At 39.8% G+C, this 25,622-nt stretch overlaps 1 protein-coding gene across 1 annotated transcript; it reads left to right on the top strand.

The window, feature by feature from the left end:
• The first annotated feature begins 2,056 nt into the window (after positions 1-2,056).
• Positions 2,057-22,364, top strand: FAM89A (family with sequence similarity 89 member A). Its single transcript, XM_044673643.1, has 2 exons — positions 2,057-2,374; positions 21,102-22,364. Exons 1-2 carry the CDS (start codon positions 2,057-2,059, stop codon positions 21,363-21,365), a joined length of 582 nt encoding a protein of 193 aa, XP_044529578.1. The 3' UTR covers positions 21,366-22,364.
• The last annotated feature ends 3,258 nt before the right edge of the window (positions 22,365-25,622 follow it).

Below are 25,622 nucleotides of genomic sequence, written 5' to 3'. Positions count from 1 at the left end.
CTGGAACTCTTCCTCACTCCTAATCTCTCCTGCATTTTATCTGGGGCATAACTCCCTTCCAACTCCATTTCTAAGCATTCTTCTTAGTATAGATAGGAGAAAACTTAGACCTGCCTGGGCTGTGGCTGCAGGTCTCTTCCTTGAATTCACACCTTGGCAGGGGTGAGATTGTTTGGAAATGTCAGTCTTTCCTACTAAATTTATCTCACAGTTGATGGATGATTTCCTAACTTTAATCCCATCTTACTTTCCTCTTATTTTCACTTTGAATTACCCCTGTGTTCAATGACAGACTGAATCAAATGTTTGTTTGTTTTTCAAAGTTTTAAAAAGTGGACAGGGTGCTTTTCTTGGCTGGTGTTCCTATAGCTCAATATTTAAAGTTTGCATGTAAGGTCAAGGAGACCTGCTGTGAAGGACTGAACTTTGGGTTTTTGTCTTTTTTTTTTTCTTTTTCAAACCCTTACCTTCTGCCTTAGAATCAATACTGTGTTCTAAGACAGAAGAGTGGTAAGGGCTAGGCAAAGGGGGTTAAGTGATTTGCACCAGGGTCACACAGCTTAGAAGTGTCTGAGGTCACATTTGAACCCAGGATCTCCTGTCTCTAGGCCTGGCTCTCACTCCACTGATACCTAGCTGCCTCCTTATTTGTGTCTTTTGCTTGACTGTAATTCAGACATAAGGAGGGCTCCTTCTCTAGGATTTTGATTTATGTCTGTGTTTGAGGCAGGTGTATGGAGGAAAAGCTTAAGCATGGCACCTTCAAAAATCAAGGAAGAGGGTGAGAAACCTGAAATAATTCTTTTTTAAATCTCAAAAGGCCCTCTCTTTCCTTTTTAATCTGCATGGCCCTTGATTTAAGCAAACAAAACATCCCTGGCTCTCTCTCTTCTGAAATTACTTTGAATATATTCTGTAGCTACTTATGGGTTCCCAGGTTGTGACCCCCCTTCTTTGGGGATTATTTTATTTTAATATAGCAACCCTTGCACATTTCCTAGTACATATTATGTGCTCAATGTTGGATAAATTGAATAGAAATGAAGCAGTGACAGCTGTCTTTGAGTTTGGGATTTCTAGAGACAGGAAGGATTATGATCACGTGTGCCAGATGTAGCTGGCTTAATGGGTTCTTTAGTCTCCTTTTCCTCCGTTTGAAAATGGAAACATTTTTTCAGAGCTCGACTGTGCCGACTATCAACTAACCAATCTCCCTATCATAAGTAGGAACCTTAATTACCCATGAAAGGAAATTTCATCGGAAGGAATTTTGTAGTCTTACAACTGGTTCTTTAAAAGTTGTGCTATCTTTTCCACTCCCCTTTCACCCTCCCTGTTAGTCAATCCAGGAAACAAGCCTTCTGGTTATAGAGGGTCCCTGCTCCCTGAGTTAGTATTCTTACCTCGGAAATTACTATATAATTTGTATTTCATTTGCTATCTATACTATAGGAAATAAAAGCATTTCTATATACATAAGAATAAATATACATACTCCACGTGCATAGAAAACATTTCTATGTAGAGTATATTATATATACATATACCTATACACATACATACATATATACATATATGTGTCTATATTGTCTGCCCCCGGTAGAATGTATGTGCCTGGAGGGCAAAGTTTATGGTATTTTTGTCTTTGGCTCCTCAGCACCTTATACATAGTAGGTGGTGCTTAATAAATGTTTGTTTGTCGGAGGATGTGGCAGAAGCTCCTTTTGCTAGCAGAAGCATCCCAGCACCCTATCTATCTCCAAAGCCTGCGCGCAGAAAGAATTGCTACAGGTAAAGTTGAGTGGTTGCAGAGGGTGGAAGGACCGGGGGAGCCCAGTTGGGAGAGGAGGGAGGAAGGGGAAGCCTGAGGAGAGAGGGAGAGCTAGAGGCCCGAAGAAGGGAAAGGGAAGTGGGCGGGGCAGGGGGGGGGGGGGGGAGGGGGGCGGGTCCGGGGTGAGCCTGTCCCTCTGGATTCAGGCTGGGGCCGCAGTCGGATCGCGGCTAGAGTGGGAGTCAGATTTGGCCCCTGGGCGTGTGCTGTCGCGCGTGCTGGGCTATGGCCGGGGTGAGCGGATCAGGGTCGGCTGGGTCTGCCGGCGGGAGTAGCAACAACAGCGCGGTGAGAGGACTGCGAGTGGACGGGCTGCCTCCCCTGCCCAAAAGCCTGAGCGGACTGCTGAACTCGTCGTCGGGCGGGGGTGCCTCCGGGGGCTGGAGGCACCTGGAGCGGCTGTACGCCCAGAAATCCCGCATCCAGGACGAGCTGAGCCGCGGAGGAGCTGGGGGCTGCTGCGGCGGCGTGGGGCGGACAGCGGCGCCTCTCCCCAAGCCCCCAAACCTAGACGCTGCCCTGGCCCTGCTCCGCAAGGAGATGGTAAGAGAGGGCTCGGAGGGAAAGCAGGCTGCAGGCTCCCCCTTCCTTCTTTCTCCCTTTGGCTCGTCTCTTCTAGGCTCGGAAAAGTTTGCCATGCTTACTTATACCCCAGTCCGTTGAAACAGATTATATTGAGCTGGAGGGAACTTTCCTGGAGCTACTATAGTTCCTCTGGCGCCTTCATCTTCCCCTTACTTGTCTTCCTCTCTGCGGGATCACCCTTTCTTTCTCTCTAAATCTGACCTCCCGACCCTCAGCTGCCCCAGGCACCAGCTCAAGAGTGGGGAAAAGCTCCTCTCCCCCTCTTTAATTGCCTCCGCCTGTACCCAGGATTGATTCCAGTGAATGTTCCAGCTTCTAAAGGATTGTTTTTGGAGCTGTGGTCAGGGGCTCTGAGGACAGCCGTGGGTGACTTAGGAAATCAATATGGGAAATGGTTTCACCCCTGGTCTACAACCATCAGCCTGGAAGGGTATATTGGGAACACATGTGGTGTTCAGTGTTTGAGGAGTCTCCCTCTTTTTGTCCCTTATCCCAGACTGAATTGTACTCCCCCCCCCCAATCCCTCAATTGGGGAGAGGCTGCAAGTTCTTCTGGGTGGTTGTGGGCTGGGAAGCCGGGTGGTTGTGTTTAACCTATTCTGTGGAAAACGGCTTTTTGTCCTGCAGTGAGTGGAGACAACAGATTGGAGCATACCTCCCCCTTTCCTCTGGGGGCCCCTCTGAGAATCCGATTACAGCTCTGATGCTCCTGTCCCACAGATGGCTGTGAAAGCAGAAAATTAACCTTGCAGTTCAGAAGCGTCTTTAACCTCATTCAGTCTTACAGAACTAACACCCCCACTCTCTCCCTTAAAGGAAAAAAAAAGTACCATGCTCCCAGCTTCTCTCCGTATGGATTCCTTGTTCGGTGTTAAAGTAACAAAAAGAAGGGTATGATATGAATATAAGCTTTTGATTTCTCTAAGTTCTTTTGGAAACACATGCCATTTGTAGACTGAGGTGTTCCATTTGCCACAATTGTGGATAACATGGATGTTTCAGCAAGGGAAAGCAACAAGTAATCTTTCCTGCATTTTATCTTATGGGTGGGTCATGTCAGAGGAAAAGCAGGAAAAATTCTGGTAGTTTGGCTGCAGAGTTAGCTGTAGGTGGCCTATCTGAGCTCCTAGAGATGTTCCTTTCACTCTATCTAGTCCTTCCTGCTTTGTCTCCTATTTTGAATTTTTCCAGAGCATGAGTATCCTATTTTAAGTGGAGCCACAAGAAAATAAAATTGGCCCCTGAAAGCAAATTATGGGAGAGTCTTTGTTTTTAAACTGATTTCCCTTTGGAAACTCTTCTAATGCTCTGCTCTGCTAGTATATTCAAGCTGCTTGGCAATTAGGTGGCACAGGGGTAAGAGTGCTGGACTTGAATTCAGAAGAGGCCTCAAGTTAAACTAAGATTTAATTAAAACCCAGACTTCAGGTTCTTGTTAGCTCTGTGACTCTAGACAAGTCTCTTCTGTCTGCCTCGGTTTCCTCAGCTGTAAAATGGGAATAATAATCTTACTTCTAATATTGTGAAGTTATTTGCAAAGCACGATATATAAAAACTAGTTATTGTTATTACTATTGACAGAAATTCAAATTTCTGTATGCATCTGGATATAGGATCATAAATTTTAGAGCTGGAGGAAACTTTGAATATATATATATAGTCCATCTACTCTTTTTACTGGTGAGGAAATTGTGGCTCAAGAAAGTTTTAAGTCACTTGCCCCAAGTCATACAAATAGTGAGCCTCTGAGCCAGGATTTGACTCTGACTCCAGAGGTTTTTTCCTCTTGCAAGGCCCACCTATAAGCAGGAAAGGAATATGAAAGCTTTTTGTAGTTCTGAATGATTTTGTCCCTAATCTTATGACCTGTCCTGTAGAAGATTTTTCCTCATTAAAGAAGTCTTAGCCTTCTCATAGTTTACCAAATTACTTAATTCTATGCCAATCATTTTTTTTAATGCTTACCTTATATTTTAGAACTGAGATTAAGTATGGGTTCCAAGACAAAAAAATGGTAAGAGCTAGGCAATTGTGGTTAAGTGACTTGCCCAAGGTCACACAGCTAGGAAGTTTCTGAGGCCAGATTTGAGTCCAGGATTTACTGTCTCCAGGCCTGGCTCTCTATTCACTAAGCCACTTAGCTGCCCCCATTAAAGATGAATGCGAACAGCAAACAAAGTGATAGGTTGGACCATAACTACATGGCTATAACCAATGGGTTCATATTCTGAACTGGGGCAGGCAGCAGAAACATGGGGTGAAGAAGATAAAGTCAGCTGGGTGGTATGTTTAAGTTATATATTTGAACAAGAAACTGGGATATCCAAAACTTTTTTTTTAAATTGTGAATTTGTAAGCATGTCCATGGAGTCTTGTCATAGTGATGTGAGATCCTGTTCCCTAGGATAGAATTTTTCAGGCCTCTGATGCAGTTGACTCTCTCTTCCTAGTGCAACATGAAGAATAGACTATAGTATTATCCTTATAATTATGCCTTCTACCTAAGCCTGCTCTAAACCTGGCTATTTGCAGCTCAGAAAAACAAACATCTATTTTTGGTTTGTCTGATACCCAGATGTGAAAAAGATAAAAAGTATGACTATAGGTTTCGACCAGTCTCTTTCAAGAAATGTCCCTAGAGCCTTTAAAATGTTCCATTCCATTAAACTGGCTTTTTAAGAACATGTTTCTTGAAAGTCCTATAATTTATTGACCTGGATGGAGGGAGGTACCCCTGTCTTTAAGGAATTTACAATTCAGTGGAGGAGATAAGACATAAGTATAAATAACTATAATATGAGGGTATATACTCTGGAAGATTTATGATAAAATTTAATGAATAAAATTCATAGGCATTCTGTTGGGTTGAGATCTGCAAGGGAGGGAGTGGCTGCAGTGATGAAGTCATAGGTCTACAAAAATATAGGGCACTCTGCAATATGTGCTATGAAAGAAGTATAACTTAATGGAATTCTAGAGAGAAAGTTCACTCTTAGCTGGAATATTCAGAAAGGACTTAATGAGGTGGTATTGGCTTTGAGCCTTAAAGGATGAACATAATTCTAGTAGGTGGAAAATTGTGGCAGTAGTGGGCATCCAGGGTGGAGGGGACAGCTTGAATATAGAGGTAGAAGAAAGCTTAAGGACCTCTAGGGGAATGGGGAGTAGCTCAGTCTGGTTGTAGTGTAGTTGTCCTAAGAGATCATGGGACATGAAGGTGGATGAAGCAAGCCCTGTGGAGTGCTTAGAGCTTAACCAGACATCAAAGACTCCTAGGTCATCCACTGGATCACAAGTCATTGCCAGTTACCCTGACTTTTGTCCTGCCACTGGACTTAAATGTCTCTGGAAGAGAGAATGAAGTTGGGGACTTTGTGCAACTCTCACTGAAAAACCTTCCCATAATGTCAATGGTCCTCTTTGAAAACAAAGGACAAATCACCCAGGTATCTGAAGAGAAGTAGAAAAAAGGTGAGCTGAAGATTGATGGGCTTTGAAAGGCTTAACAATTTGGACTAGTTGATGGGCAGAGGAGGATGAGCCATTGTTACTTATTAGGCAGGGGGGTGACATGACCAAATCTGTACAAAAAAAAAAGTCTGAAAGCATTAAAATATGGAGTAATCAATAATGGTCAATACACAGTTATTAAACACCTACTCTGCGTGTCAGGCACTGTACTAAAGTGACTAGAGACTCCTGTATCCTAGAGGTAATAATAAGGGCAAAATAGACACCATAGAAATAGGAAAGAATTTGCTTCTGGGAAAAGCGTTGGAGGTAGAATAGACATTACTTGATTGGCTGGATGTAAGGAGGCTCATAATCCCTAAATTTGGTAATTAGGAGAATGGTAGTGCCATAAGTAGGAATAGGAAAGTCAGGAGAAATCTTATCACATGGAGAAGACCTAGGGGTTCTCAGAGTCAGCACTAGTGAAACAGAGCCAAATATAGGAACTAGAAAACTACAAGGTATGGACCTGGTAAGGGCCCTTGTACATTTCTTGATCCTTTGGGAAAATAATCCTAAATTTGGAGGGATTCATCACTAAGAATACAGGGCTGGAGGTGGGAGATGTAAGTTTATTTTATTTATTTATTTTTAAAACCCTTACCTTCCATCTTAGAATCAATATGGTGTATTGGTTCCAAGGCAAAAGAGTTAGTAAGAGTTAAGCTGTGGGGGTTAAGTGACTTGCCCAGGATCACACAGCTAGGACATGGCTGAGGCTAGATTTGAACCTAGGACCTCCCATCTCTAGGCTTATCTTTCAATCCACTGAACTACCTATCAGTCCCTAAGGAATAAATTTAATTTGGGTTGATATAATAAGTGTTCACAGTATTTAATGCACTATATTAATTGCTAGTGCTAAAAATCATCCCCACTATTAAGAGCTTACAATTTTGTAAGGAGGATGAGACCTATGTACAAATACCATAATCTAATTCGTATTGTAGTTAAGTAAAAAAAATTGCTTATTTGGATGTTAAATCCAAATAAAAATCTGTGAAAAGTTTAAAAAGGAAGAGATGTTCAATGTAGGGGAATTTTTCTTTTAAAATTAATTTTATTAACATTCACTTTTACATTTTTTATCATTCCACATACACCCCTCCCTCACCTAGAGAGCCATTTTAAAAAATTAATTTGTTTTTGAAAAATTTTCTGACTCATTATTACATCTATACTTAAAACCATCAAGGTTCTTTTTTTCCTAGTTCTGATCCCAACCTTTCCATGCCCTGCTCAATGGTTTTCATGAGTTGTTGTGACCAAAAAATAAAAATCACCTGATGGCCAACCTGGCAAAGAGCCTCTTTGTACTTAGCTAAGTTGGTCTTAAGACAACAGATCCTCAGCTCATCACTGCCAGACCCATACTTTTTCCAGGCTTTATGCTAGTGGTACAGCCTTAAAAACCTGGCATTTCCTCCATGCCGTATATGGTTTTACAAAAAGAGCTTAATGGATGGAGTTAAAGGATGTGAAGTGGAGATGCAAGTCGAACATTCAAGTGGAGAGATGTCCAGCAAGCAGTTTTATAATCATGAGCCAGATGTCAGGATTTCAAGTGAGATTCAGGAGGAAAGAAGTCCAGGAGAGAAGAAAATTAAAGATAGAACTTTGGGGTGTGTGTGCTATATTCAGAGGGGAGGAGGAAAAAGATTATTGATGCTTTGCTTGGCACAGAATATAACAGTTTCAATGCAAAGTTTAGAGAGTTGCCTATTTTGTTGGTATATCTCCACATCACTTTGTGACTTCCTCTAAAAATGGAATCAGCAGCAACTGGAAAGAACCATAACAATGTTCAGTTTTCTATAGAAATAATCCTAAAATATGTCACATTACTTCTAAGGAATGCTACTAGAACATATCATTTTAGCATCTTTAGAATTCTTCTTTGAAAAATGTGGCTTAAAAAGTTTGAATATTGTGTGTACAGAATTATATACAGATTCTCCTCAGCTTCAATACTTGTATCTGATTAATATCAGGATTTCATAGAGACACAAAGGAACTTAGAAATCACAGTCTAAAACCAGAAAAGGAAGAGCCTTTGGCTTCTGGAGTCATTAAATGGTCCTGGATGTGCCTGGGAGCCTGGTTCTTAAGCCTACATCAAAAGAACTTTGTGGAGATGTGACCCTGAGTTTTTTTTTCCCCTACAGCTATTATTACTTTAGGCTTTAATGAAGTAGGAATAGTGATTCTGGCCTCCTATCTTTACATGAGTTGGAAATATGAAATTTGTAGAGAACGTTGAGTTCCTGGAATGAAAGAGGCTGCCGAAGGACAGTCTTTTCTATTGAAATTTTAAAAATAAAAGTTTGGTTTCTAAAACCAGCATTGCTTCCTTATCCTTCCTGGATCCTGCATGGTAAAGAAAAAAAAATACTTCCTTGAATTTATCAGCCATTAAATGGATGGAGTAATACTATTAATGAGTTTCTCAGCTGCATTAACTTGAATAGGCAACTATCCCTAGAAATATACAGTTCCTTGCCCTGCTTATTAAGCTAATGTCCTGGAGGAGTTTTGGTCTCTTAAAAGGTAAAATTCCACTTCCAAGTCAGTAAAGGAACAGAATGGTTTCAATTTCCTTAAGAACCTTTTGGATTGAATAGAATAAGAACATTTTAAGTATCTTTTGAAAATACTTTTTGCTTAAAAGTCTGGGTTTGGATGAAGTCTTTCTTGAATTTTTACTATAAAAACTCTCTCTCTCCTTCTCTGTCTCTGTCTCTGTCTGTCTCTGTCTGTCTGTCTGTCTGTCTGTCTGTCTGTCTGTCTGTCTCTCTCTCTCTCTCTCCCACTCCCACTCCCACTCCCAACCCTTTTCACCTTCTTTCTTAGTATCAATTCTAAATTGGCAAAGGCTAGGCAATCAGAGTATTTGAGGCCAGATTTGAACCAGGTTATCCTGACTCCAGGTCTTCACACTAACCATTGTGCTACCTAGTTGCCTCTTCTTGCTAGTGTAGTATGGTGGAAAGAATTATATGATGATGATGTATTAGATGCATTTGAGGGTCTCTTTCAGTTCTAAAATTTTGTAAATTTTCTACCCACAGTGCCTTTCCATGTCTCCTCTACCTAAAGAAGAGATTTGTTTTAGGTTACATGATGGTCTGGCATAGAAGGGACAATATTTTCTACCTATTAGATGTCTATAGGCCCCTGAGACATAGCAAGTCCTTGTTGGCAATGAACTAGCTTAAATACAGATGTACTAGGGACATCTCTTGATGTTCAGTTCTTCCCTGTCCCAAACTGTCCCAAAAGCTTTCCCTAACTTATCATTGTTTAAAGTTTTAAAACCTAGGAGGCTTCTGGAACCATTTTCCACATCCCTAATCAAGAAAAAAAGAGATGTGGCGAGAGGAGAAGGGCTAGTAGTTCTGACAGATACCAGCAGTAGACAACTTTTTTATGCTTTGTGCCACTGATATTAAGGGCAGGTAGGTGGTCCGGTGGATAGAGTTCTGGTTTTATACTTACTATAACCTTGTGACCTTGGGAAAATCATTTAACCCTGTTTGCCTCGGTTTCCTCATTTGTAAAATGAGCTAGGGAAGGAAATGGCAAACCACTTCAATATCTTTGCCAAGAAAACCCCCCGAATAGGATCAAGAAGAATGAGACATGACGTAACAATAAAAACCTCTAATCTTCAATAATATAGAAGGAAGGATCTGAAGAGATCTGACACACACCTTTCCATTTGCTATTACCAGACAGTTATTTGGAGTTTTGTTATTTTGGTCTTCTGTAACAATCCCTTGAGTATCCAGTTCCTTCAATATGAGAAACTCAAGTTTATTATAGTTCGGTGACTAGGAAGATCCTCTCCCCTCTAAGACCTCCTTAGCAGGAAACCGGTCCTGATGCTGTTTAGCTTAGATATTTCCTCCTTTCTTGCTCAGTGTCATTCCTGAGAGGTCTTGCCTCACTTCTCTCTCATTTCTTAGTTCACACCCACCAGATGTTTGTAAAGATAATTAGGCATGGCCTAAAGAAAGGTTGCTCATTTTTTCCTGTGGTGAAAACACTTGACATAGAGATGTATATTGGCATCATCGGGGCCTCTGGAAGTTGGATGTGAGTCTTTATTGTGACAGTTTTCTAGGAAAAATGGCCTTGATGGGAACAAATTCTGTTTTTTATGACCCCTTTCTGCTCATTCCCTTGTTGGCCATACTCCGAGACCCTTCACAGGGAAGTATAGTACTGGGCTGGTCTTTGTAGTGAAGTTAAGTCTGAAACGTAGGAAAAGCAGGAAAGGTAAGATTGCTACAGAAAAGACAGCTATGTCTTTACCCGTAGGCCCAGGACACTAACCACTGAATCCAGTATGTCCCCTGGAAAAAGTGAAGTGAAAGTTGGTGAACCTTTCTGCACTAAATCTATTTAGAAGAGAAGCTAGAATGGGAAGGGGGAAATTTGCAATTCAATAGGTTATGAGGAAAAGATAAAACAGAAGGAATGTTTGGTGCTTCTGAAACTGGAAACTCTAGATTTTAGCCAGTCAATCATAGCATTTATTTAGTGCCCAGTATTTACCAGACACAGTTCTGGGAATACAAATACAAAGAATGAAAAAATCCCCATCATCGAGGAATTTACATTCTACTCCAGAAGACAAGAAGTACACATATTCAGTTAATGATGGTAAATGCCCCCAAATTATTTTGGATTGGTTGTGGAGAAGCTCAGGTGTTTTATATCCCCTGAAATAGCTAACTTCAGATCTGAAGATTCCTTTAACTACCTTATGAGAAGTGGTGGTAATTCATCCTGCTGGGTTCATGTATATACAAAAGATACATAGGGCTGAGCAGTAATTTTGCTTATTTTCTTTTTGTTTTATTTGTATTTGGGAAGAGGAGGGTATTTTTATTTATACTTTCTAAATATCTTAATCAGCCACTTGGTGTTTGGCAATCTGTCTTATTATTTTTTTTTTAAACCCTTGTACTTCGGTGTATTGTCTCATAGGTGGAAGATTGGTAAGGGTGGGCAATGGGGGTCAAGTGACTTGCCCAGGGTCACACCGCTGGGAAGTGGCTGAGGCCGGGTTTGAACCTAGGACCTCCTGTCTCTAGGCCTGACTCTCACTCCACTGAGCTACCCAGCTGCCCCTGTCTTATTATTTTTAAAGACTCTCTATATAAATTACTCATATATTCTCTTTCAGGGAAATAGCTGGCTATTAGAGATCCAGATAATTAATCTCATTATTTCCCTTTTGAATGCTTTCTTTACTGTAGAAGAATGTCATTGAACTTTGGGAATCAGCATGGTACAATGGAAAAGACAAGAAATTTGGAATTAGAGGATGTGGGTTTGCTTATTGCCTCTATAACTGTCTATAGGATCCTGGATATCATTTAATTTCTGTAGTGTGACAGTTAAACTTAAGTTAAACTGAGGCACAAAATTCCAAGCATGAGCAATTTATTAATAAGCATGAATTTACCAATAAATAGGATCTCAGCTTCCTCAGCAAAGCTAAGACCTTGGATGAAGGGGTTAGATCTCTTTTACAGTTTTGGGGAGTATAGAACAAGTCATCATGAGTTAAAAGAATCCAACATCATGAATGGCGAAATCAGTATGATTGGTTATAGAGCTGAGACGGGGGACAATACCATTGGTTGGAAATTGGAAACGAGGGGTCAATAATCCCTTCTTTCCCTCCTGTGACTAAGAAATGTTCATTGTTTGAATCCCCTTGCAAAGTCAGAGAGAGTAGAACAGACTTCTTTGGATAACAAACCAAACAACAAACTTGTAGGATAGCTTGGTGGTACAAGGATACTAGACCAGACTCCTTGGTGTCTACCTGTATGTCCCAAGGATAGCAGATTTCCTTGAGGCAAGAACAGAACAGTGATTAGCAGGAGAACTGGATTTCTAAACTTAACTCATTACAAGCCAGCTGAATTTCTGCACTAAGTTCAGAGACAAAGAACTGTGACTTAGGGGCAGTTCTAGGACAAAACCACTTAATTGTAAATAGGATCAATAAAAAATTATATAAAATCAACTTAATCTTTTCATTAGACCTCAGTTCCCTCATCCATAAAATGAAGGAGTCACACAAGGACATATTCCAGCTCTGAATCTTGGATCCTATTATCAGATGTCAAAAGGTTCAGTTCCTGAGTTTGTCAGTGTAGGTCCAACCAAATCAGTGGCTCTCTGTTACCTTCAGGATCAAATACAAAATCTGTTTGGCATTCAAAGTCTTTAAAACCTAACCTTCAACTATCTTTCTAGTCTTCTGATAACTTGTCCCCTGTCAGGTACTCCTCAATCCTGTGATACTGGCTCCCTGGCTATTCCTTGAGCAAGGCTCTCCTTCTGCCAACTCTGGCCATTTCCCCACTGAGAACCCCCAGTGGGCTGTGTGATCCTGAGGAAATTTTTTAACCTCTCAGCCATTTCCTCATCTGTAAAATGGGTATAACAATAACTGTAGTTCTTATAGGATTGTTCTGAGAAGCCATTAAGATAGTGTGTAGAGAATACCCATGGAATCTTAAAATACCATAAATATCACCTGTGATTTTATCTGTAAAATGGAGATAATGGGCCTGGTTACTTTACAGGTTAGTGAGGATCAAATGAGTTATTTGAAGCATTTTGAATACCATCAATTGCTGTCGCCAGTCAATAAGTATTTATTTAGTGTTTACCTAGTGCTAGGCATCCTGAGTAATGGGGATACTAGAAAGGGAAACAATAGTCCATGCCTATAAGACATTTACAGTTGAATAGAGGAGACAACATATAAATAACCATGTACAAATAAGATATATGAGGGATAAATTGGAGATAACCAACGTATGGAAACACTGTTATTTAGACTGTTTCTGTTACTGCTCTTTAAAAAAAAATCATACATACAACAGTTTCATAAATAAACCATCTTCTCCCCTCAAAACTCAGACCTAGTAAAGGACATTTGCTCAGATTACATGCCCTGAAACCAGATCCCAGAGAGTTGAACCCTTCCCCCAGCCACAGTCCCATCTCTTCAGCCCTGTTTAAATATCTTAATGTAGCTTCCTTTGTCATTTTTTAAAAGTTCAAAAGCAAAAGGAAGCACAATTGTAAATACGATTCATCTGGTCCTTTGTGAAAGTTGTCCCATATTGGGAAACCACCTGTTTTCTACGCTGGGTTATGTGTATGGGAGAGAAGAATCAGTGATCAAACAGGAAGGAAGTTGGAAGTTTAAACAAAGAGAGAGGAAGGAATTGCATTTACACTTTTAAGCAATAGAAATTAGTTGATTGTTCTAATTGTTCCTAAAATCTAGGGGTTTTTCAAACCTCAGACCCTTAGAATTCTGGGTTTTTCTTCAAGACGAAGTTAACTTCTGTTTTTAAAAACAAAGCTACTTTCAATAAGAACAGTGCAGCTGTGACTTGGGAGGCTGAGCTCCTTGCTCAGAAAAACATGAGGACAAATCACTAAGAAGGCTAATATCTCTTTGGTATGGAATAGATGCTAGGGAATTATGAGTGGGATTTTTTTTTTTTTTGCTCCTCAAAAGACGTAATTTTTGCTACTATTGTTCATATGTTTTTGAATATAACTCTTTAGATCTCTTTTGAATCCCTCCTGCTGTGCCAGTAAAAAATGCATACCTTTTCACCCAGAAAATGGATTCCCTTTGACCCGGCACTCTTAATCACTTTTGTGTCTTTGATCCCTTTGACAATTTGATGAAGCTTATCTATTCCTTCTCCAAGTAATGCTTCCAAATGGATGAAACAGAGAGATAGATAGTTGTATTTTAACATAACTGGTTTCCTTTGTAATTCTATGTATTTTATCTATCTATCTATCTATCTATCTATCTATCTATCTATCTATCTATCTATCTATCTATCTATCTATCTATCCTTTTTAAATCCTTTCCTTCTGTCTTAGAATTAATACTGAATATTGGTTCCAAGCCAGAAGAGTGGTAAGAGTTAGGCAACTGGGGTTAAGTGATTTGTCCAGGGTCACACAGACACCAGGAAATGTCTGGGGCCAGATTTGAACCTAGGACTTCCCATCTCTAGGCCTGGCTCTGCATCTACTGAGCCACCTAGCTGACACCTACATATATATATTTTAAGGTTCATGGACCCTGGGTTAAGAAGCCCTGACCTACATCTAGGTAGCATAGTGGAAAGAGTGCCAGACCTAGGTTCAAATCTGGTCTCAGATATTTTCAAGCTTTGTGATCTCAGGCAAGTCACTTAGCCCCAAAACCCTTGCCATTTTTCTGTCTTAGAATTGATAGTAAAACAGAAGGCAAGGGTTAAAAAAAAAATCCCTGCCCTAGATTTTGATAGGCTGACTAAATCTTCCCTGATGTCAGTATCGGATAAATGTGTTTTGAAAACAACCTTGTTTTGGTGCCTTTTGTTGTTGTCTTCAGGCAAGAGATGAGTATTTTTCTGATAACTTGGAGGGGATCATGCTGTTTTTCTGTGGTCAAGCCCTTTCCAAAGGGGCATCTTGGGATAAGTGTGCACAAAGGGCTGCCTGTTCCCTCCCCTGACTCTGTAGATGTGTTCTTTGTATGCAGTTCTGTGACTGCTGGAGAGTCATTAACCAAGTAAATCCTGCTTTATCCCAGGAAGCTCCCACTATAGGATTCTGAGTGCTTTAGTTACCTGGCCCACTGTGGAAAGACTTACAGATATGTGCTAGCATCTTTTTCTTCTCTCCTTTCCTTAAACATTTTTATTGGGTCTACTTGATGCAAGACACTTAGGAAATGGCTAAAAATTCAGTTCTCTACCTAATAGACAAGATTCTACAGTAGGAGTTACAAAGATGAATAAGATACGATCCTTGCTTTCACTGAGCTTAAAATCCAAATGGGGAGCTAAAATATATACCCAAAGAAGATGGCATATTAATGACTGTAAATCATTATACTTGGAGCTTCCCAAGGGCAAGGACTATCTTCTACCTTTCTTTATATCCCTAGCACTTTAGCATAATGACTTATATATAGTAGGTGAATAATAAATATATTTTTACCTGACTAGAGTATAAGAAAAGTGCCCTTGCTGTGTGACCTTGAGCAAGTCACTTAACCCCAACTGTCTGGCCTTTATCACTCTTCTGCTTTAGAATGGATCCTAGACTGATTATAAGGAAAGAGGTAAGGTTTTTTGTGTTTGTGTTTGTTTTTGTTTTGTTTTTAAACCCATACCTTCCAATTCTGTGTATTGGCTCCTAGGCAGAAGAGTGGTAAGGGTTAGGCAATGGGGGAGGTGGGGGGGTGGTCAAGTGACTTGCCCAGGGTCACACAGCTGGAAAGTGTCAGAGGCTAGATCTGAACCTAGGACCTCCCATCTCTAGGTCTGGCTCTCAATCCACTGAGCCACCCAGCTGCCCCCTTGTTTGTTTGTTTGTTTAAACAAAACCCTTTGCTTCCCTCTTAGAACCAATACTGTATTGGTTCTAAAGCAGAAAAGCAATAAAAACCAAGCAATGGGGGTTAAATGACTTGCCCAGGGTCACATGGCTGGGAGTGTCTGAGGCCAGATTTGAGCCAGGGTCCTCCCATCTCTAGGCCTGGCTCTCAATCCACTGAGCCACCGAGCTACCCCTAGGTAAGGTTTTAAAAAATGAAAAATAAAAAAGTTGCAAAGGGAGAGATCTCTTTTAGATGGGGCGATTAGAGAAAGCTTCACGGAAAGGGTGTATAAGCTAAGCCTTGAAGGATGGTTAGGGTTTTGATAGGTAGGAATGGGAGTCTAAGAATTCTTTAGATTGGGGGCAAAGGGAAGGCAAAGGTACAGAGTTGACCAAATGAAGATTTAGGTCAGAGAGTGGCAAATGAACGAGTTTCACTGGACCATAGGAAAAAATACATGTACATGTACATATACATATGTACATACATATACACATACATGTATATACAGGGGAGAGAGACAGAGACAGAAGTACCAAGAAGGAGTGAGGGATATGACGGGAAGGGTGGATTAGGGCCAAATCATGGAAGGTAATAAATGCCAAGCTAAGGATATTTCAGCCTCTCCTTTAATTTTAACATGGAAAATTGCTAAGGCAACCTTGGCTACTTTTGACAGGGCAAGGTATTATCTGGCTAGGAAGGCAGGCATCGTTAGTTGTTTTTTTTGTATTTGGCGGTCTTTGAGAAATCAGAGGAGAATGTTAGTCTTTGTGGTCTGACTAGGAGGAAGAAAGCAGAGAATTTAGAAAGTGGGCCACGTGTAGGTTTGTATTTAAAGCCTTGTTAAATACTTATACTAAACACTTGGCAGCTGGAGAGTTGTGTAATAGGTTGTGTAGCTTGACTCACTCTTCCTTTGCCAAGGACTGGGTCACACCCTCTAAAGAGGCTTCTTTGTTAGTCATCAGGTGTGTTTCAGTTCAGAGAGGTCTAAAACCAACCCCTCTCAGGTTCCTGCCCTTAGCCAAGTGTTGATACCAGGGGAGCCCTTGAGATACACTTAGAAAAGGTACCAGAGGGATAAAAGTCTGGAACAGGTCTTTGGCTGGGAGCGGGTCATGGACTGGAAGGGACTTCTGGCAGTCATTTAGTTCAGCCTCTTGATTATAAAGCACAAGAGTCATTTTAGACAGATGAAAAACAATCCTGGTATAAGCTTTCTTTGGTTCTTGATACTTCTGAATCTCTCACTATTAGCCAGAGTAAGGAACATAATTCTAAGTTCTCATATCAGGTCAGTGGATAGAACGCTGGACTTAGAATCAGGAAGACTCATCCTATTAGCTGGGTGACCCTGGGTAAGTCACTTAACCCTGTTTGCTTCAATTTCCTCATCTGTCAAATGAAGCAGAGAAGAAAATGGCAAATTACTCCAGTATCTTTGCCAAGAAAACCCCAAATGGGGTCATGAAGAGTTGGAAATGACTGAACCACAAGTTCCATTCCAGCTTTAAATTCTAGCAAAGCAGATCTTGCCAGAAGTCACAAGACACTTACCAACTACTTCCAGCCTATTTGGAGGAGAATGGGGAGGAGAAAGGGCATATATTACTATATATATATAGTGATCCCAGTCTCAGTTCTAACAGTCTCAGTTCTAACATGTTATGAATATATATATATTCATAACATGTTAGAACTGAGATTGGGATCATGCTGTCCAATTAAACTTAATTTATAAAGAAACTGAGGCTTAGAGACATGGAGTGATTTGTACAAGGTCCCAAATGACAGAGCTGGGACTACAACTTAGGGCTCCTGACTCCTTGTGAGCTACTTTTTCTGATAATCCTAAAGATTTATCACTACTATCTACAAAGCTATGTATTTCACGACTCCCATGGGACCTGGAATAGTAGCAGTGGGAAAATTTGGCTCAGTCTCTAGAAATCTTCCTTTGAGCTTCTCAGAAGCAGGTGCTATATAAATACAATATGGTGCTTTCAGTGATGGAGATGGATCCTTAATGTTCATTCAGCTATGGAGGCATATTCCTCTGAAAGGGAAAGTCAACTCCTGATCCTACCACCTTTGGTTCTGGCCTCTTGCTGAGCCTTAGTTTATCAATTTGTAAAATTGGAATTTATTAATTCAAATAATGAATGCACCATCTGTGACTTCAGGATAGGGAATTTCCTAGTGTGAGGACTCTATTGTGAAAAATTTCTTAAAACACATAGGGAGGGGGCAACTGAGTGGCTCAGTGGATTGAGAGCCAGGCCTAGAGACAGGAGGTCCTGGGTTCATATCTGGCTTCAGATACTTCCTATCTGTGTGACCCTGGGCAAGTCACTTCACCCCCATTGCCTAGCCCTTACCACTCTTCTGCCTTGGAGCCAATACACAGTATTGACTTCAAGATGGAAGGTAAGGGTTTAAAAAAGCAAACAAAAAACCACATAGGGACTAACAGACTTTACTGGAATCATATAGATAGTAAATGTTGGGCAGGATTTAAATTGAAGTCTTCCAGACTTAGCCCAATATTTTATCCACTTTTCCATGCCAGCTCTATTTATTGGACAAGTATATCAAGAATTTTACCTTTGCCTATATCACATTCTAGGCAGCAGATGAAGCAGTGGGCCTAGAACTCCTGAGTTCAAAACCAGCTTCAGTCACTTGGCTGGCTGTGTGACCTTGGGCAAGTCACTTCACCCGTGTCTGCCTCAGCTTATTCAACTGTAAAATGGAGATAATGATAGCACTTATCTCACAGGGTTTTTGGGAGGACCAAATGAGATCCTAATTCTAAAGAGCTTAGCATGGTGCCTGGTGCATAGTCAGATGCTTAATAAACATATGTTCCCTTTCCTGACTACCTTATATTTTACCTATTTGCATATGTTCCTTTCTTGCCCCTGCTTCTGTTCCCTCAACCCTCAGCTCAAGTTTTACCTCCTTTTGCATTGTGTTTGCACTGACTTTACTTGTCTCTCTCTTCCTGCCCTTTCTCCCATGGGGCAGAGATTGTTTGATGTTTGTCTCTTGTCCTTGCTGTTAATTGATTAATAAACATCATACCTTCCACTAATAAACTTAAATCCAATGAGGGAGTCAGATGGGACTTTAGAGGTTATCCAATCCAACTCCCTCATTTTGCAGATGAGGAAACTGAGGCTAGAAAGGTTAAAGAACTTGTTCAAGTTGATGTACGTGGTAAGTGTCAGGATGGGATTTTGAACCCAGGCCCCCTTAACTCTATAAATTCAAGACTTCACTGTACCAGAAAGAGATAATCATTTTCATCTTTGTATCATTAGTATCTAGCATAATGCCTTGCACATAGCCATGCTTAATAAATGTTTATTAAATGAATTCAATTATTTGATGTCAATGATATATTATCCTTTCTATAAAGTATAAAGGTAGTGAGTGTAGTTAGGTGACTCAGTGGATTGAGAGTCAAGCTTTGAGATGGGACATCCTGGGTTCAGATCTCTTCTCAGACACTTCCTAATGGTCTTGGACAATTCATTTAACCCCAGTTGCCTAGTTCTTACCACTCTTCTGCCTTGGACAATATTGATTCTAAGACAGAAGGTAAGGGACATTTTTAAGCCCTTTCACAGACATTTCATTTCTGTCTCACAGCAGCTTTGTGAGCTCACTATGTCAGTAAGGACACTGATGCATATGAAGCCCAAGGGATGAGATGGAAAGTATTCAGGATAGTAAAAATACTTGAATCTTTGCATGAGGCTTCAAGGATGCTTAGCTTGGAGGAGAGCTGAGAGTGGAAGCAGAGATGAGGTTGGAGGTAGAGAGGATGCCATGGTAGCTGTCTTCAGAGATCTGGGAAGGGAAGCAGGATTAGACTTGTTCTGGTTGACTCCAGAGGGCAGAATCAGAAGCACTAGACAGAAGCTGCAGAGACAAAGTTCAACTTGATGTCAGGGAAAACTCCCTGATAATTTCAATTGTGCATAAGCAAAATGGTCTTCCTGGAGAGGAGGTGGATTTCCTCTTCCTGGAGATCTTCAGGTCAAACGTGTAGTGGGTGTTTGGTGGTGTTTTCTTTTTTTAAGATGTGATTTGTAGTAATGTCACCTGATGTCCCTTTAACTTGAAAGTCTGATTGTCTGGCACTTATTCAAGATAACACAGCCTGTTAGAGCTAGAACTTTGTCTAGATTATCCTAAGTTATACCAAGAGTTCCCCATCTCCTGACTCATTCTGCTTGTTCTAAGATGCTTTTGGGGGACACCCTTTCTGACCTAGGCTTGATCTCTACAGATAATTTCAGATTGCTCTACAGAATGATTGTGTTAGTTCATAGCTCTACCAATTAGTATCCCAATTTTCCCATATGCCGTCCAATATTTATCATTTCCCTTTTTGGTCATATTGGCCAGTCTGTTGGATGTATGGTGGTACCTCAGAATAGTTTTGATTTGTGTTTCTCTAATTAATAGTGAATTGGAGCATTTTTTCACATGACTAAAAATAGTTTTAATTTCTTTGTCTGAAAACTGCCTGTCCATATCCTTTGACCACTTGTCAGTTGAAGAATGCCATGTATTCTTATAAATTTGACTCAGTTCTCTATATAGTTGAGAAAAAGACCTTTGTCAGAGACATTTATCATAAAGCTTCCTCCCCCAGTTTGTTGTTTCCCTTCTAATCTTGGTTGCATTGGTTTTGTTTGTGCGAACCCTTTTTAATTTAATACAGTCAAAGATATCTTTTTAACATCTCAAATATTCTCTTAATATTTGGCCATAAATTCTTCCAGTTTTCCATAGATATGACAGATAAACTATTTTGTGCTCCCTAATTTGTTTATGGTTTCACCTTTTATTTCTAAATCTTGTATCCATTTTGACTTGATCTTTGTATATGGTGTGAGGTGTTAGTCTATGTCTAATATCTGTCATATTGTTTACCAGTTTTCCCAGCAGTTTTCGTTGAATAGTGAGAAATACTGAGTTCAAATCTCACCTCAGAGAATTACTAGCTTTGTGACTATGGTCAGGTGACTGAACTAGCTCTACCTCAGTTTCCACATCTGTAAAATAGGGATGATGATAGCACCTTCCTACCAGGATTGTTGTGAAGATCAAATGAGAGCTATATATATAGCATTTTGCAAACCTAAAATATAAATGCAAGTAATAATAATAATAATTTGAGATCCTTGGTGCTAACTTGGGGAAAACCTTACTGTAGATCAGTATTATTTCTTTTCAAAGAGTCCTAGTACTGATTTGTTGATTCCATTTAATCTTAAGGATTACTGGTTTATTTAGTCTCTAATCCAGTAAGGGGTGGCATAGAGGAGGGAAACTAATGTGAGAACAGTGCCTGGCAAGCTTTCTTTTGATTAGACCACAGCGACTGTACCTGGTAGACTTGTGTCCCTTTGTTCACAGAGAAACAGGCTGAAGGTGTCAGGGTGTGCCTCTACTATTGCATCATCAAGGGAGTCTTGGGATAATTCCTTGGAATGCATGCAGCCCCTAGGCAGTCTTCCTTCCCCAACATGCTGAGTAACTGTCTGAGGGGTGGAGATATCACAATTCCTATTTTCTTGAATTTCTGTCCTAGTGATGCATTGAATCATCAGGGAAAGAATGTGTAGATGCCTGCAGAATGTAGATATGACTGTCTAACCAAAATGAAACAGAAGTGCTGACTCTTTGTTTTATTCTCTCTCCCTCTCTCCCTTTCCATGAAAGGTTGGCCTTCGGCAGCTGGACATGTCATTGCTGTGCCAACTTTACTCCCTCTATGAGTCAATTCAGGAATACAAGGGGGCTTGCCAAGCAGCCTCCAGCCCGGACTGCTCTTATGCCCTGGAAAATGGCTTCTTTGACGAAGAGGAGGAATATTTCCAGGAGCATGGTTCCCTTCACAATGGGAGGGAACAAGGTGCCCAGATGGACTTTACGCTGCCTGTCACTCCTCTCTCCAACAGCGACTGGATCCTGGAGTCCATTTAGAAGACCTATAGAAGGGATACATCTGACTCTAGGGTGTGTGTTGTGTTGAGGGGATACCTCAGAGACTTCTGCCCATTTTTGTTTCTGGAAGACTGTCAGTACATTCTCCTTTTCTGCATGTATTCCTCTGGAAAAAAGAAAGTATACCATTGAGCCTCAATATGGAAGCTGCCAAATTAATTTGTGGGCAGGCCCTTCTCCATTGACAGTCTGTCTGGATTGTTGGAGTGTCTGATTTGACAAACTGTCTGTGTCAGAACAAGATTCTGGATGCTCTCGTCATCTTGATATTCTCGCAATGGGGACTTTGTTGAAGATTGGTATCCCTTTGATGCAAAAAAAAAAAAAAAAAAATTCCTCCTAAAGTGGCCACTTAGTGGGGAATTGCCCTGTGCTGTTTAGATTGAAGTTAAAGTTATTGAGTCCATATGATTCTATGATATTTGGGCTCTTCTCTGGATGGGCTGTTTGCACCCTGTCTTGTGCGCTGTGGGATTTTGTTGTGTTGTTTTTTTTTTTTTTTACCTCAAGTTTGCCATGTGTTAAAAATAACATTTTACTGTTACCTCTTTTGAATCCATTCTCCAACTGTTCCTCTGCCTTTTATTTCTGCTTAAATGAGCTTTCAGGATTCTTGGCTAAGTGGCTTTTTGTGAACCACATAACTAACTGGCTTACAGTTGATTTTATGAGCTACCTACCGAGAAGTGACCATTTAAGAAAATTTGGGTGTCAATTTGCTGATTCCCAAAGTAACACAGGAGGGGAATCCTTCTTTGCTAGCCACATGCAGTAGGAAGGAGACTAATATGAACGAATGCTTAGTAGGAAAACTGGGACAAACTGCAATATTTTGTATTACCTGAACGTTTCATTATAAGACTATTGAAAAAACTATTGAAAAAACATTTTTTTTTAATCTGCAAGTGTATCTTGAAAATGTTCTGATATGTTAGACAGAAGTCAGACTACTCCCTATGCTCAAAAGGAGAATTGCTATTGGCCTTACCATATTTATTAAAATGATACTTTGAAAAAGCACTGGATTTTGTTGTTTATTTAATCTGTGGGTGTTGAAAGAAAACACTTATTTTCTCTTTTTAAAATTTAGGATGCATTAAATCAGGTCAGACTGTAATACAATTGGAATAATCATGCCTTTGTTCCCTACTCTACCACAAAATTACCTGGGATTCAGAAATGATTGTCCCGGAAAGAAAGGGACTTCAGACAGGGTTAGACACTTGGATGATGGGATTTTTTTTTAAATATTTTTTTATTTCATTAAATATTTCCCAATTTACATGTAAAATTTTTTAACAATAATTTAAAATTTTTTTTGACTTCCAAATTCTCCCCTCCTCCACTCTTGAGAAGACAAGCAATATATCGATTATTCGTGTATAGTCATTCAAAACATTTCCATATTATCCATGTTACAAAAGAAAAAACTTAAAAAAACCTTAAAAAATATGCTTCCCACCCTGTTTCATATGCTCTATACTCAGAGTTCCATATTATCCCATTTATATCAACAAACTTAAATGACTAAAAAAAAACCAACTAACTAACCTTAGTTCTATATGCCATATACTCAGAGTTCAACAGTTCCTTTTCTGGAGGTGGATAATGTTTTTTTTTTTTTTTATCATGAGTCCTTTGGAATTGTCTTGCATTAACTATCTTGATTAGAGTTGATAAGTCATTCACAGTTGTTCAACATTACAATATGTAATATTTTCCTGGTTCTGCTCACTTTGTTTTGCATCAGTTCATATATGTCTTCCCAGGTTTTTTGTGAAAACGTCCTTGTTATTTCTGATAGCACAATAGGATTCCATCAAAATAATATACCACGGTTTATTCAGCTATTTCCCAATTCATGGGCATCCCCTTAATTCCAGTTCTTTTCTCCCACAAAAAGAGCAGCTATAAATATTTTTGTACAAAGAGGTCCTTTTCCTGGTTCTAGGCTCTCTTGGGAATACAGACTTAGTAGTGGTATTTCTAGCATGATGGATCTTAAGAAAGTTGTTATAACCTCTTTATTAATTCAACATAATATTAACTCTTGGTAAATAGCAAACAGATGTTTATAGATTAGTTATCATGGTCATATGGTTTTAGACTGAGAGTTCATCTCTTGTGTACGTTGTGGAACTTTTTGAGGGTCTATTGAAACCTATGGATCCCTTCTCAGAGGAATGTGTATATGTGTTTATTTTTAAGGCATTAAATTTTATTTTATTTTCCCCCCAATTACATGTAATAAGTTTCCAGCATTTTTCAAAGAATATTGAGTCTTGAATTCTCTCTCTTCCTCCACCCCAACCCTTTATTCCCCTTGAAATGGAAAGCAATACATATATTATAGATTCTACATGTGTAATAATGTAAAACGTTTTCCCATGCTAATCCTTTCATGGAAGAAAACTCAAATAGAAAAAAAAATTAAGAAAGTAAACTTTTGCTTTAGCTTGGATTCAGACAGTTCTTTTTCTCTGGAAGTAGGTGAACATTTTTTTTTTATCATGAAACCTTTGGGATAGTTTTGGATCATTTCATTGTTGAGAATAGCTGCTATTCACAATTGTTCATTGTAAAGTATTCCTGTCACTGTATATGATATTCTGGTTCTGCTTGTTTCACTGTTTCAGTTTGTGTAAGTCTTTCCAGGTTTTTCTGAACTTCTGCTTGACATTCTTACAGCACAATAGTATTCCATTACATTCCTATATAACTTTCTCAGCCATTGTCCAATTGATGAGTATCCCCTCACTTTCCAAATCTTTGTCCCTCTAAAATGATCTGCTTTAAATATTTTTGAATATATGGGCCCTCTTCCATCACCCTTTTTTAATCTCTTTGGGATACAAACCTAGTAATGGTATTGCTAGCTTTATAATCCTGGATTTGAGGGAGAGAGTTTTAGAACTCCCAGGTCATTTCTGATCTTTAGAAACTCCTTGAAACCTTTCTCAGAAGTACATCAGAACCATTTCTTATTGAGGTCTAAATTCTGGAATGAACTAAATTACTAAGGCCATGGTAGCTGGCACCCAACCCCCTTGCTTCTACCTACCCATGGCTACAAAGGGAGTAATTTTGTCTTTTTGGAGTTGTTCCAATTCAGGCTGGCCCTCTTGAGACTGCTGTAACCTGGACTAACATTCTGGGCCAACCCTGTGATTGATTTTGGGGAAAGGGTGGACAAAGCACCTTTCAAAAATGTAATTTTTCCAAAGCTCGGTAGTGTTGGAAGTACCTCAACTTTCTGGAGGGTCTGTCAATCTTGTCCTTTATTTTATGGTACTGTGTGACCATGGCTGCCCTGTTCCTCTTTCTTTTTTTACCATGTGAAATCATTCACACAACATCTTGCTTCTTTTCTTCCCTAACCTCACCCACTATATACAAGGTATTGCTATAAAAAGAACCTTGAAAGTTAGTGCTAAAAATGACCAACCCACACAAATGTTATATTACTCTAACCTTCCCAGGGGAAAAGGTGGAGCTGGGATAGTTTACAAGTAGAAAAATAAATGAAACTAGCATTCTTTACTTAGCACTTGGCATAAATCCTTTCTCACTGTGGGTTATGGACACCCTTCCAAAGTTGAGTAGTACAACACTCATACTGAGAACCAATTGCTATCTTATCATGGGGGCAGAATATTGGGGTCTTGTGAGCTCAGTCATGGGTTACTGTCTGATAGAAGACTGGAAGAAAAGCCAGACAAGTGCACAACAGTTTGGTCTAGAGGAAAAACCATTGTGTTATTAGAACTTTTAGCTCTAGTCCTGCCACTAATGAGCTGCATCCTCTGGGGTAAATCACTTCATAAACCTCTTGGGTCTCAGTTTCCTCACCTGTAGAATGAAATAGTTGAACTAGATGATCTCCAACATTCTTCCAGTTCTGATGTTCTGAGATCCTCATAAAACTAGGTGGCTAGACCTACAGGGTCTCTAAGGTTAAAGAAATTCTATCATTTAAAATTATCTCATATTGCTTTTTCCCCTTTATCTATAAAGTGGGGATAATATGTCATTTGCTAATGCTGGGCTGTCACTGAACTGCATAAAATTAAGGCCAACATGCTCCTAATTTTTATAAGCTATTCACTTCTTCAGAACTTACAGTGAGGAGATTCTCACTTTTCCCACTTCTGACTCATTTCAAGGATTCTTTACTTTCCAGATTATCTTCAAGTTAGAGTTCTAAATGAAGCTAATCTAAGAGATAGAATGCCAAAG

The sequence above is a fragment of the Gracilinanus agilis genome, chromosome 4, assembly GCF_016433145.1.
Source record: "Gracilinanus agilis isolate LMUSP501 chromosome 4, AgileGrace, whole genome shotgun sequence".
Classification (NCBI taxonomy): Eukaryota; Metazoa; Chordata; class Mammalia; order Didelphimorphia; family Didelphidae; genus Gracilinanus; species Gracilinanus agilis.
The sequence above is the reverse complement of the archived record's forward strand: the minus strand, read 5'-3'. Positions and strand labels throughout refer to the sequence as shown.